The sequence below is a fragment of the Mandrillus leucophaeus genome, unplaced genomic scaffold (genome assembly GCF_000951045.1).
Source record: "Mandrillus leucophaeus isolate KB7577 unplaced genomic scaffold, Mleu.le_1.0 Scaffold434, whole genome shotgun sequence".
Taxonomy (NCBI): Eukaryota; Metazoa; Chordata; class Mammalia; order Primates; family Cercopithecidae; genus Mandrillus; species Mandrillus leucophaeus.
Window position 1 is genome coordinate 506,464 of NW_012104632.1, and position 15,272 is coordinate 521,735.

Here is a 15,272-nt window from a genome sequence, read left to right on the forward strand (position 1 = left end):
CTGGCCTTAGTTGTTATATCCCGTGTCATTACTCATCTTCTGAACGTAGATAACAAAGAACTAATCCTGGCACTCCAATACTAGAAAAAACATGTACTTCCTCTCTCATAATGCACTGGATCAGACGATCTACCAACTTGGTATTGCTGGTGAACAGGGCAAAACACAGGGAAGCGCAGAAAACACCACAACAAAGACAGGCAAACTCCAATCATTCTTCCCAGATGCTAAACACCCATACATTTTTATAGTGGTATTAGTGTCAACACCGACCGCCATTCATGATTCAGACATCTTTCTCACTTGCTACTGCCTACTTACCGATCCTTAATTTTCTACTCTGTGGATGAGAATCCTGCTACCCACTCATATGAAAACCACTTAGGAGTTTACTTTCCTCAGCTGGTTCTAGAAGGGAATCAGTGACTGTTTATTTAAAAAAAAAAAAAAAAAAAAAAAAAAAATTTGTTTCAAGACACTATAGGTAAGAGCTATAGCTGTACCCTAAAAGCTGTCCTCAAACTATTCTGCATTCATATATAAAGTAAAGTAGAAACTTTTTAACAATCCTGGGCTCAGGAATGGCTTTCTGGCTTCCACATAATCCAGTTAACTCAAAGTGAGGCAGAAAATTCTTTCTGTTTTAATATACTTTCAAATCTTTCAGCCAGGCACAGTGGCTCATGTCTGCAATTCCAGCACTTTGGGAGGCCGTCGGGGGCGGATCACTTGAGGCCAGGAGTTCCAGACCAGCCTGGGCAACATGGCAAAACCCTGTCTCTACTAAAAACACAAAAATTAGACGGATGTGGTGTCCCACACCTGTAAACCCAGCTACTTGAGAGGCTGAGGCACAAGAATCACCTGAAACCAGAAGGTGGTGGTTTTCAGTGAGCCAAGATCGCACCACTGCACTCCAGCCTGGGTGACTGACACCCTCCATCTCAAAAAAAAAAAAGCTTTCTAAAATTTAGTACACTTTTCTATCATTGTAAAAACAGCATAGTAAAAACAATTGAGTCCTTTTTTCCAAAATATAAAGCCTTTGAGACTTCATGAGGAAAATAAGTTATTCTCGGTTTAGCAGGGACAAATACACTAATGTTTAATGTTACACTTTCTAACTGCTAAGACACAGCTTGTCTCCAATTTTTGGTTTTTGTTTTGAGGGTCTTTTTGAAATGAGTTCCTTCACACTAGCTTTTTTAGTTATTTGCCTCCTTCTGCTAAAGCAAGAGTACAGTTTTTAAAATCTGGCTAATTAGGTGATTAAAAAAAATTACTATTTTAAATCTACACTGCCTAATTTACAAAACTCATTCAAATACATGACCATACTCTGTTCTGTGGTGTAAATGGGTATTACTATTTCCTCTCTTTTTTTTTTTTTTTTTTTTTCAGATGGAGTCTCGCTCTGTCACCCAGGCTGGAGAGAAGTGGCGCAATCTCAGCTCACTGCAAGCTCCGCCTCCTGGGTTCAAGCCATTCTCCCTTCTGCCTCAGCCTCCTGAGTAGCTGGGACTACAAGCGCCCGCCACCACGCCCGGCTAATTTTTTTTGTATTTTTAGTAGAGATGGGGTTTCACTGTGTTAGCCAGGATGGTCTCGATCTCCTCACCCCGTAATCCGCCCACCTCGGCCTCCCAAAGTACTGGGATTACAGGTGTGAGCCACCGCGCCCGGCCTATTTCCTCTTAACGAACAATTAGAACTACAAAACATTAAATGAATTTCTTCCGAAACTGGTGTGCTGATAGGTATTACAACCAAATGTAGTAAAATAATCATCAATGATCCTTCCCTCCGCTTCATACCTGACGTTGAACAGATCACATAATCCCATGGATTCCATTTACACCATCTTCCTCAACACCATCTACTTTGTTGCATACAATACTTTATTTTAGGGGTCCGCCATTTCTATCCTGGATTAGAAGAAGATCCTAATTTGTCTACCAACTTCAAGTTTTGCTCTGCTCCAATCTATTTTCCACACAACAAACCAAAATGAGTTTTCTAATGCCACAATTCTGTCATGTTAACTCTTCTGCATGAAATTATTCAGAGGCTCCCAAAACCACAAGAAATAAGTTGCATCACATTAAAGCCCATACATATCTGGATCCTAACTTTCTCTCTAGCTCCCTTTCTAACGGCTGCCCCTCATACCACAAATCTGCAGTTTTCCAGAGTTCTCACTGTCTCTCACCTCCAGGCTTTTGCAATAAGATGTTTTCACTGACATTAGAGCTGTGTCCATCATCAATCTCACTTTTCAGCTAACTCACTACTACTCAGATTTCAGGTTTTACTTAGCTATCATTTCCATTGGAAAATCTGCAATGATACCCTAAAACTAGGTTACATGCCCATCCTACATGGGCCCCTGCACCTCGAGCTTAGCATTATCAAAACGTAGTCAATTGCCTGAATACTTGCAGTCCTCCCGAAGAAGGCTTTAAGCTCTTTGAAATCAGGATCTGTGGCATGTTATTCATTGCCTTAAAAAAAAAAAAAAAAAGAGCTGGGATCCCAATTCCTGTCTCCAGTATCTTTATGTGCATGCCTTTCACTCTGCTCTCAAGTTCCTGAGATCAAGGTAATGAAATGTTGCATAAAACGAAATTTGTTAAAGGGAAATACTTGAAACCAAATGATTACTTCAGAATTACATTTTAAAACATTAATTTCTCTCTAAGGAAAAGGATGATTCAAGGACAGATTAATAAGCCATAAAGAAAACAGTTACAGAAGACCACTGAAGTACTGCACACAATGCTTTAAAGGAGTATGGGTAAACTGTCTCCATGTAACATCCTAAATGTTCAAATAAGAAAGGAACAGAGGTTTGAAAGAGAAATGTAACAAACTAAAATTGCATCATAACTGGTGGAAACTACTTGGGCAAAAAAAGTAGCCTATAGTCACCAAGGAAAATAATTTAGTCTTAAAAATACTGTAGACTAATTTTAAAAACACTAAACATTTTTTAAAAGATAGAATTACCTATAATTGGCATATGCACTCTGCCAATGAAAAACTGTTGCTAACACAGTTGCTAAAAACACAAGATATTCCGAAATTCGGTACTATTAATTTCCATCAGCAAACTTCTACCTGCATAGATATCCTCAAAAGTAATCTTATACTCAATGACTCTAAAGTAGTAAATGTGAACAGTGTAGCTCCAAGTGAATGTGCAGTCACTATACCAGAAACCTAAACTAATAGCCAAATTTAAAAGAAAAATATGTACAGCCTCTTGTATCAGAAATAAAACCAAACTAAAAATAAAATTAGTATTAAAAATTATTTCCGGTCGGGCATGGTGGCTCACACGTCTAATCCCAGCACTTTGGGAGGCTGAGGAGGGCGGATCACCCAAGCTCAGGAGTTCAAGACCAGCCTGGCCAACATGGTGAAACCTTATCTCTACTAAAAATACAAAAATTACTAAAAAATTACTAATTACTAAAAATACAAAAATTAGCCGGGTATGGTGGCGCATGTCCGTAATCCCAGCTACTCCGGAGATGGAGGCACGAGAATCACTTGAACCCAGGGGGGCAGGGATGGAGTCAGCCGAGACTGTGCCACTGTACTCCAGCCAGGGCAACAGAGTGACAGTCTGTCTCAAAAAAATTATTTCCGCCAGGCGCAGTGGCTCACACCTGGACACCTACAATCCTAGCACTCTGGGGGCCGAGGCAGGTGGATCACTTGAGGTCAGGAGGTTGAAACCAGCCTGGCCAACATGGTGAAACCCCATCTCTGAAATGAAATGAAATGAAAAATTAGCTGGACATGGTGGTGCATGCCTGTAATCCCACTTACTCGGGAGGCTGAGGCAGGAGAATTGCTTGAACCCGGCACGCAGAAGTTGCAGTGAGCTGAGATCGCACCACTGCACTCCAGGGAGAGACTCCATCTCAAAAAAAAAATATATTTCCCAGGGTAACAAAAGAACATTCCTTTAAAATTATTTTTAAATGCTTATCTGAAAACTATAACCTGCAGGTTCAGTTGTGGCATCACAAATTCAGAAACAATCATTAGTGCAGACAAAGAATCAATCATTATTTGAGAGTGTAATAGGATGTTACAAATCATCTAATGCATACAAGAAAAAAAACTGGAAAGATGAGATTTCTTTTCTCCTTTCTACCTTTCCATATTTTCCAAATTTACTAGAACAGAGGCTGCAAATTCAGATGCAGCCTCCTAAGAAGATAATCAAAATAACCTGTTAAACAAGCAAAACCACGTGTATTACCCACAGAGACACGCTCGAGGCCCACTAAAAGCCACAGTTCAAGATCCTAGACTTGGCATCTGCATGCTTCTCTGAGGCCCACTGAGCGGCCCCCTCGGGGGTCTCCCCAACCACAATGGTGAGATGAGTCTCACACTGGGTAGAGCTCCAATTTCCTTTTCAAGAACTGTAGGAATACAGACCCGCTGAATTTCTGATCACATCTGAAAATGTTTAATATTGGAAGAAGCCTCCCATACTACTAACATAATGTCCTCAACATTTTTTGTTCTAAGTCCACAAGTCAAAGTTCACCTGAAAGAAGACAGGCATAGGTTTCATAAGCCCATCTTCATGCTGACTCTAGAAGCCAGTGAGTTTAGAAGGTTTCATCAGATCACCATCCCAATAGAACACAATCTACCTGGGAACCTTGAGTATTTTCCTCCGTCTTGACTTGCTTTGTCCACGGAAGTCTGGGCCTAGGAGATAGAGTCTTTCCAAATCTTAAACCGACAAGGCACTGTCAGGTTTGCAGTTAGAGATGGCCAACCATTAGGTTGTGAGCCCAATTCATGAGGTGCACAAACATATTCAATATGCCATTAGGAGACTCCCATGAGTTTGGCTCAGACTAAGTCTGTGGTCTCTCAGAGTCAGACTTCTGCTCTTTAAATGCATTAAATATGTAATGCAAATTCACTGTCTTCTCTTTCTAAATGGCATCATTTCACCAAGGATAGTTACAAAGTGGGGAACAGGGAGAGGGAAATAGGAAGACCTATTAGAAAGGGGAAACGAGAAATATCCTGAGAGTGACTTCAGACCCTAAATGCACAGAAAGCTAGTGGGGTTTAGAAAAACTGAATGACTGGGTGCAGTGGCACACGCCTGTAATCCCAACACTTTGGGAGGCCAAGGCAGGTGGATCACTTGAGGTCAGGAGTTCAAGACCTGGCCAACATGGTGAAACACAGTCTCTACTAGAAATACAAAAAAAAAAGTAGCCAGGCATGGTGGTGCACACCTGTGGTCCCAGCTACTTGGGAGGCTGGGGCAGGAGAACCACTTCAACCCGGGAGGTAGAGGCTGCAGTGAGCCAAGACTGCACCACTGCACTCCAGCCTAGGTGACAGAAAGAGACTCCGTCTCAAAAAAAAAAAAAAAGAAAAAAGAAAAAAAAGAAACTGTAGATATTGGACAAGGTCTTTTGAAGGCTACCACCAAAATCTTTCCTGTGAAAACAGGTAACTCTAATCCAGTTGTGCTGGCAGAGGAAGGATAAGCCCCTCGGAGACTTCCAGGGTGGGTTCTTACTACCTTCAGTTAGCATTCAGGAGTAAGCCCTTAAGTAATTGTGACCCCAGCTCCTTCCTTACTTCTTGTGAGCAGCCTTAGGCCAGAAACAGAAAATGTTATAAACAAGCAAAAATTGGCTGGGAAGGCACCACAGTCAAACAACATAACTCCATATTACACATTTCAAAAGAGCCTGAAAACAAAGGCAGTATAAGACCCAGAATAAGATGACACCCTTGAAGATAAAACTAGATGCTCCCACTCCAAAAATTAAACACCAGTCTTTTGATAAAGACACTGAGACATTGTAAGAAGAAATTACAATGGAAAAATAATTGTTGTTTTATTCAAGAGAATAGGGGAAAAAAAATGATAGTAGGCAACATTCTAACAGCAAATCAAGCACCCATTTCTCCTTTTACTCTTCAACTCACAAGAAGAATTTTCACTAATTATTAGTGGAGAAACAAGTAAAAAATTTATTGATATGGGTGGCACAATATTTACCTTAATTCCTGCCATTGTTCCACAAGCTCTCCCTCAGAATCAACAAACTACTTGGTTGATAGATATCGATCATAACTGTCGCATTTCCCACGTCCCAGCACACAACGGTCACCTTTGGACCTTTAGCCAAGAAACATTCCCTTCCTATGAGACACTACATCCATTAATTTCATAAGGAAAAATCTCCTATGTAAACAGAATTTCCGTATCAAATGCTCTCCTGATGGTCTCGTCCTTGAACCCTTGAGGACTCCACCATTCATCATCAAGCCAGAAATAATTTGGACAGTGACGCATTAGTATTCTTGTGAATAAATCAAGTACAAATTGAAGATACAAAAAAGGCAAGATTCCTTGTCAAAAAAATATATAATTATACTGGTAGAAATATTCAGGCTGAGTAGATCAAGGTTCATAATGACACATCCAAACCCCTACACAAATGTCTAAAACAAAAAGGTAAAGAGGAAAAGACCTCATAAGGAAATAATAATAATAATTTCATCATACACTGCTCAGGGGTTTGCAAGGCTGCAATCAGGGAGTGAACCAGGCTACATTGTCACTGGAGACTCAAATGGGGAGAAATTTGCTGCCAAGCTCATTCAGGTAGTTGGCAGAATTATGTCCTTGTAGCTGCGTGAGGAAGGACTCCAGCCTTTTGCTGGCTCTTGGGTAGAGATTGCCCTCACATAGATCCTTAGAATCTGCCCACTATCCACTGCCAAGCAGGCTTCCCCAATATGGCTGCTTACTTTATCAAGCCAGTAAAACGAATCTTGTTCTCTAGTCTGTTAAGATCAAGTATTACATAATGAAACATAATCACAGGAGTGACACCCAACCACTTTGCCACATAATGTAATTGAATGCAGTGACATCCCATCACTTTTGCCATATAATGCAACCTAATTAAGGGAGTAACATGATATCACCTTTGCCATATTCTATTAATTAGAGAAGCAATTCACAGGTTCTACTCAAATTGAAGAGGAGTGGATTATACAAGAGGAAGGGAGTAGATAAATGTTTGGATGCCTGACAGTTCCTCAAAAAGATAAACATAGAATTACCACATGACCCAGGAATTCCACTCCTGGATACATACCCCAAATAACTTAAAAACAGACATATGGCTGGGCGCAGTGGCACAGTAATCTCAGCACTTTGGGAGGCCAAGGTGGGTGGATAACCTGAGGTCAGGAGTTTGAGACCAGCCTGACTAACATGGTGAAACCCTGTCTCTACTAAATACAAAAAAAAAAATTAGCCAGACATAGACATGGTGGTGGGTGCCTCTAATTCCAGCTACTTGGGAGGCTGAGGCAGGAGAATCACTTGAACTTGGCAGAGGTTGCAGTGAGTCAAGATCACGCCACTGCACTCCAGCCTGGGCAACAAGAGTGAAACTCCATCTCAAAACAAACAAACAAAGATATAAGCTAATACTTGCATACAAATGTTTGTAGCAATACTAATTGCAATGGTGAAACTGTAACCCAAATGTCTTTCAATCAGTGAATGGATTTTTTTTTTTTTTTTTTTTTTTGACAGAGTCTTATTCTGTTGCCTAGGCTGGAGTGCAGTGGCGCCAACTCAGCTCACTGCAACCTCTGCCCCCAGGGTTCTAGCGATTCTCCTGCCTTAGCCTCCCGAGTAGCTGAGATTATAGGCACCTGTCACCATGCCCGGTTAATTTTTTTGTATTTCTAGTAGAGACGGGGTTTCGCCATGTTCGCCAGGCTGGTCTCGAACTCCTGACCTCAGGTGGATTTTTTTAAAGTGGTATACTCACACAATAGAGTATCACTCAGCCACAGAAAAAGGAAAAAAACCTGATACATGCTATAACATGGATACTGTATTTATATTTTGCTTGGTTGAGTCCAATGTTAAGTCTATCTAAAGTCCTTATTTTCACATATTTGCAGTGAAATAATTTCTTTTTTTTTTTGAGACAGAGTCTCACTCTGTCACCCAGGCTGGAGTGCAGTGGCACGATCTTGGCTCACTGCAACCTCCACCTCCTGGGGTCAAGCGATTCTCCTACTCAGCCTCCCGAGTGGCTGGGATTACAGGCACGCACTACCATGCCTGGCTAATTTTTGTATTTTTAGTAGAGACGGGGTTTCATCATGCTGGCCAGGCTGGTCTTGAACTCCTGACCTCATGATCCACCCGCCTCGGCCTCCCAAAGTGCTGGGATTAAAGGCATAAGCCACTGTGCCCAGTCTTGTATTTAATTTTTAAAATAGACTCAAATTCTCTTGTGAAATTCTTTTCTTTTCTTTTTTTTTTTTTGAGATAGACTTCTACTCTTCTTGCCCAGGCTGGAGTGCAATGGTGTGATCTTGGCTCACTGCAACCTCCACCTCCCAGGTTCAAGCGATTCTCAGGCCTCAGCCTCCCGAGTAGCTGGGATTACAGGCACCCGCCACAACACTCGAATAATTTTTGTATTTTCAGTAGAGACAAGGTTTTGCCATGTTGACCAGGCTGATCTCGAACTCCTGACCTCAGGTGACCCGCCCACCTCGGCCTCTCAAAGTGCTGGGATTACAGGCGTGAGCCACCGCGCCTGGATGAAATTCTTTATATAGTTATCTATTTTCTCCATATTTTCCTCGGATTTCTTTAACATATAAATCGTAGTTATCTCAGCCAATTCCAATATCTAAAGCATATGTGGATCCATTTCTATTGTCTTCTATTTTTTTCTCTTGGTTTTTGGTTTCTTTTGGTATTTAATAAATGTGACTAATCAATATGTACTAAATGGCAGACAATGTGTATTAAATAGGTATTATGTATAAAATGTACCTCCTAGAATATTATTTATTCAACAAATACTTAGTGAGCACTGACTAAGCACTGACAATATGCTAGGCACCATGCGCACGTGATACAGTAATAAAGAGAGCAGCATCCCTGCCATCAGAAGCTTGCACTCCAGTGTAGGAAGGAGGCATTTACCTAATACTAAAATGGCCTTTAAGGCCCTAAAAATCTAAGCTCCCTACTATACCATTATCTTTTTTTTTTTCCTTATCTCTAAATTGTCTCTCTCTTGATGATTCCAATCACATGCTTCCTTGGTGGTTATTCAGTATCAGGTACACTTCAATCTCAACCAACAATCTTGCACTTGTTATTCTTTCTGCCTAATATGCTTTGCTCTTCTCCAGGATAGCAACAAGACGTGTCCTGCCACTTCCTTAGATGGTCTGCTAAACATGCACTTGGCCCTCTATATCCTTGGGTTCTGTATCCACAGATTAAACCAACCACAGATGGAAAATACTCAGGGGAAAAAAAAAAAAAAAAAGAAAGGAAGAAAGGAAAGAAGGAAGGAAGGAAAGAAGGAAAAATAAAACTACTGCAAATTTTAAAACACAGTGGGACAACTATTTACATAGCATTTACATTGTATTAGGTATTATAAGTAATCTAGAGATGATTTAGAGTATACAGAAGGGCTGCGCGCAGTGGCTCACATCTGTAATCCCAGCACTTCGGGAGGCCAAGGAGAAGGACTGCTCGAGCCCAGGAGTTTGAGACCAGTCTGGGCAACACAGTGAAACCCCCATCTCTACAAAATATAAACAGTAGGCAGGTGTGGTGGCACACATCTATAGTCCCACCTATTCAAGCAGCTGACGTGGGAGGGAGGAGCACTTGAGCCCAGGAGGTTGAGGTTGCAGTGAGCCGTGACTGTGCCACCGCACTCTAGCCTGGGTAACAGAACAAGACCGTGTCTCAAATAATAATAATAATAATAATAAAATAAAAAAGAAAAGGTGGCAATTAATGCTATGAAAAAAAGTAAGATTGCCCAGGGCAAGTTAGCACAATAAAAAGAGGAAATGTCCTACTCAGGATCCAGAATAAAAACCCCCATTTAAGGAACAAAGATAGGAAGAACAATCGGGAGGAATCTAAGAAGGGGCATTCAAACAAGCCAAAAAACACAAAAACTAGAACTGAGTAATGTGCCAGAAGTGAATATCTAGAGGGAAGTATGGACTGACCAAGAGACTCAAATGCTGCTCAGAGATTGATCTAAGATCAGAATTCAAGCTTATATACTGGATTTAACAAAGGGAAGAGGTTGCTGGTAGCTTTGCAAGAGAAATTCAGTAGGAATGAGGAAAGAAGCTAGACGGCAAATTTAAAGATAAAGTGAAAGATACAGAAATGAAAGTGAGGAAGGGCAATTCTAAGAGCTTTGGCACTGAAAGGGAAGAGAGAAAGAAGGTGGCAACTAGCTGTGGAGTGAGAGGGGTGATGGTGCTTTATGAATGGAAGAAATGCTTGTTTCTTTCCCACTAAACTGTGAGCACTATGACGCGCAGATCACGTGTGTCTCATCACCACATCCTTCCCACACAACTGAGTGAACAATACATTTGTTCACTGAGCATTTTTAATAGCAATGATAACAGAAAGGAGCTAAAAGATGAGAATTTTAAGACACAGAAGAAAGAAAAGATAATCAGTAAAACCATAGTCTGTGAAGGCTATAAAGAATACATTTGGAAAATAGGAGGAGAAACTGGCTTTCCAGAGGATGTGGAACACCTCCTCCTTGTACCAAGGGGGAAGAAGTGACATGGATAAACGTAGATAAAAGTAAATACAGGTAAATATGGGCAAGAAGCTGAGGATATTTATTAACCAGGGGCCAAGTTTTCTAATTGTCCTCTAATGCATGAAATGATCTTGCACAATGAAGAACAGCCCAACACAGAATGCCAAAAGTAACAACAAGAAATGCTGAAATGAAGAGTTCCTGCAGGCTAACTCAAATCACAAGGTTAAAACTCTACATGAGGACTCTCCTCTAACCAGAAAAAAATAGAATAATTTTTTATGGGAAAAGGGGAAATTGCATACTTCAATTTCTGCATTTCTCCCTCAGAAGCCTTCAGTTGCAGAAGGCTCTTACTAAATGTTTGCAATATACAGTTACCTATAGCTATACCACTTTCACAGAAACATGATTCTAACTTACATATTATACACATGGAGAGAAGCTCAAGATAAAGATATATAGAGAAACTCATAATATTTAACACATGAAACACATACCACTATTAAATGCAATCCAGAGATCTGACAATACAATTTTTGATCACCAAGCTTTTTCCTATGAAAGTCTGAGTCACTGCTGAATCACTGAATACAATGCTCAAACGGTTTCTCACTCAAACTTATGCTATTTAAAATAATACAAGTTGGCCAGGCGCAATGGCTCACACCTGTAATCCCAATACTTCAGAAGGCCAAGGCGGGAGAATCACTTCAGCCCAGGAGTTTGAGACCAGCCTGGGCAACACAGTGAGACCCTCATCTCTACAAAATAAAAATAATTAGTCAGGTGTGGTGGTGTGTGCCTGCAGTACTAGCCACTTGGGAGGCTAAAGAAGGAGGGATTCTTGAGTCATGGCGAGAGGATCATTTGAGCCAAGGAGTTCAAGGTTACAGTGAGCTATGATTGCACCACTGCACTCCAGCCTAGGCAGAAGAGTGAGACCCCCATCTCTAAAAATAATAAAATAATCCAGTTAAAAACACTGATTTTTGGCCAGATGTGGTGGCTCACACCTGTAATCCCAGCACCCGGGAGGACGAGGCAGGCAGATCACCTGGGGTCAGGAGTTCAAGACCAGCCTGGCCAACATGGTGAAACCCTGTCTCTACTAAAAATACAAAAATTAGCTGGGCATGGTGGCAGGTGCCTGCAATCCCAGCTACTCCGGAGGTTGAAGCAGGAGAATCACTTGAACCCTGGAGGTGGAGGTTGCAGTGAACCGAGATTGCATCATTGCACTCCATCCTGGGTGACAAGAGCAAGCCTCCACCTCAAATAAATAAATAAATAAATAAATAAATAAATAAATAAATGTAAAAACACTGATTTTTTAAACATACATACATGTATGTATGTGTGTGTATATATATGTGTGTGTGTGTATAAATATATCCCAAAAAAGCAATAGTTACATTTTATCTTATACTTTTGACAAAATGCTTAAAGACATATACAATAAAAGTTAAAATAGCTTCTCACCTTGACTACTCCATCAAAGCCAGGGATTGTATTAACCTCTGCTTTCTTAGCTAATAATTTGCTTTCAATCTTGTCACCCATGGCTTGAATGGCATGTGTGTCAGGTCCAATGAAAATGACATCTTCTGCTGCCTGTGGAGAAAAACAAGTCAGAATTTATAACAAGAACATTACAGAGCATGATGTGGAGTCACAATTTATAAAAAGAAAAGCCCATATGTGTATTTTCTGACTATTTTTCCTGCAGAACAACAGTTTTTGAGCCAACACATTAAAATACTATATTGCATACAGTACATGTGTGGATAGATGCATGCAACAAAGTCAAATGAAAACAACGGACAGCACTGAAGAACTCCTGCTCGGTATAAACAGCGCACCTCCGAAAAGCCACTCTATGACACTGTATTTGTATATAACGTCCTACGCCACCTAATCTAGCCAGTAAGGTCACCCCTAAACACCTTATAAATCTCTGTGTTTTCAACAGACTGCAGCATAGTGCCTAGTATAACACAAATATCCATATTTACTGAATACCAACTCTGCGCCAGGCTCTGAGCTAAACATAGGAGATAACATGGATGAAGATAACAGGATATCAATAATTTCCAGGAAACGTGAACAGATCACTGACACCTCAGAGAAACAGATTAAAAAAAAGTACAATATGTTTACATCCTTGTGACTACAAAAGATGAGTCAAGAATCCAGCGGTAATTTAACTGGGTAGAGTTCCAGTTTCAATCAAAACCACTCTGCACAAACCACACTGAGTACCTTGACAATGGATCTACCTCTCTGTTCACGCCACTCTAATAAAAAAAATGCTAATGACTTAAATAGATCTAGAGACAAAACAAAATATGATGCCATTAGCTCCACCACAGGGCATGGTCTAGAAAAGTAATGGGGGTGTTTGCTGAGATAAAGGATGAAGTCATTTCATAAAGAACTGAAGGTAAATATAAAATGGGAAAAAGTAGACCTACATGCAGGCCTTCCTCGAGGAAGGCGCCTAACTGCTGATTGCCCTACGACCTTTGTCAGAGTTGGTATAAACAATAAATCGCATATTTATATATCACTTTTATGTCACATGTTCATTCCACGTTAGCATTGCTACCTGCAAAGAATCCTGACTTGGGAAAAAAGGTTCATTCTCCTGGTGACCAGGGCAGCTGAGTAGCCTGGTGCTTGGAGTGCTCTCCTGGCCATCGTGACCAGGAGGATTAACCCCATCCTGAGCAGCAAGTGGAAGTTGAACAAGGAATAAACACAAGGAATATACAAGGAGATAAATATTTAGGAGGTGAGATGATGACTCCAACTTTGCACACGCTAAGCTGAGGTGCCTCACAATAGTCAAGTACTCATGTTAAGGAGGCAGATAGAGAGGTATAGAAGTGATCAGACAAGTCCAGCCTGAAATACAGATTTTATCTTTTTTGAGACAGAGTCTCACTCTGTCTCAGGCTGGAGTGCAATGGCACAATCTTGGCTCACTGCAACCTCCATCTCCGGGGTTCAAGCGATTCTCCTGCCTCAGCCTCCCAAGTAGCTGGGACTACAGGCACACGCCACCACGTCCAGCTAATTTTTATACTTTTAGTAGAGACGGGGTTTTACCATATTGGCCAGGATGATCTCAACCTCTTGACCTCATGATGTGCCCACCTCGGCCTTCCAAAGTGCTAGGATTACAGGCATGAGCCACTGCGCTCAGCCAAACTACAGATTTTTAAAGGCATCAAATACAGGATGGAATTAAAAATTGTGAATGGCAGTCCAGGTGCGGTGGCTCACGCCTGTAATCCCAACACTTTGGGAGGCTAAGGAGGACGGATCACGAGGTCAGGAGATCGAGACCATCCTGACCAACATGGTGAAACCCCATCTCTACTAAAAATACAAAAAATTAGCTGGGTGTAGTGGCACGCACCTGTAATCCCAGTTACTGGGGAGGCTGAGGCAGGAGAATTGCTTGAACCCGAGAGTCAGAAGTTGCTGTGGGCCGAGATGGAGCCACTGCACTCCAGCCTGGGGACAGAGCGAGACTCCATCTCAAAAAATATATATAAAAATAAAAGTTGTGAATGAAATCATTCAGAGAAAATGAGTAGTAAAGCCAATGCCTTTAAATTCAAGAGGTATGCTTCTCTCCTACCCAAAAGCAAAACAAAAGAAAAGGGAATTTTTAGACCCTGAGTCTAAAGCATCCATTTCTTTGAGTGACAATGTGGATAATATCTGACTTTTAAGTTTGATTAAATAATTAAACAATGTACAGGAGGAAAACTATTATTTTCCTTCTACCTTTCTAAGTTTATGGCTGGGGCACCTATTACAAAAGATAGATTAACCAAAAAAAAAAAGTATACACATTTACTTAATATAAGTTGTACGTGACACAGGAGCCTGCGTAAGGAAATGAAAATCCAAAGAAACAGTTAAACTTGAGTGTTTTTATACAAGGCTGATGAAGACTAGAGAGCTAAGGAGAAATGATAGCACAGAGCGCAAGAGGTAAGTGTCATAAACTGGGGAAAATGACTCAGATTCCTCTGCATCCTCTTCTCTTTGGGAATGAGGATGCTCCTAACCCTGTCTCTACTAAAAATACAAAAATCAGCTGGGCAGGGTGATGCGTGCCTGTAATCCCAGCTACTCTGGAGGTTGAGGCAGGAGAATCGCTTGAACCTGGGAAGTGAACGTTGCAGTGAGCCAAGACTGCACCACTGCACTCCAGCCTGGGCAACAGAGTGAGACTCTTTCTCCAGAAAAAAAAAAAAAAAAAAAAGAGGACACTAGACTAATAAAATAGCTAGGTCCACAGGACTCTAAAATAGTATTTTAGGAACCCAAATGCCTAAAATTTGCTGGTGTTACAAGTGGCAGGATGCTGGATAAGAAACCCCTTCAGCCATAAGAGATGCTTATAAAGTATCTCTCTATCAAATGTTTTTGTATTTGGTTTTAGTAGAACCTTATTTTCATGGGAAAAAAAATCTTATGCAAATCCCCAAAAATGTAAAGCACGTAGGAAGTAGCGCTGCTCTGTATGAGGAGATAATAGTGGTAAGCCTACACCTCTATCAACTCTATGTCTCCAGGTGGATACATGAATCACTTCGGACCAGGACA

At 41.0% G+C, this 15,272-nt stretch overlaps 1 protein-coding gene across 4 annotated transcripts in view; it reads right to left on the reverse strand.

The window, feature by feature from the left end:
• PCCA (propionyl CoA carboxylase, alpha polypeptide) overlaps window positions 1-15,272 on the reverse strand; it is a 461,774-nt gene that overhangs the window by 325,093 nt on the left and 121,409 nt on the right. For all 4 annotated transcript variants that reach the window (XM_011993783.1, XM_011993782.1, XM_011993781.1 and 1 more), the window contains one exon: window positions 12,129-12,260. In XM_011993783.1, the coding sequence (XP_011849173.1) occupies window positions 12,129-12,260 (132 nt within the window). The remainder of the gene's footprint in view (window positions 1-12,128; window positions 12,261-15,272) is intronic.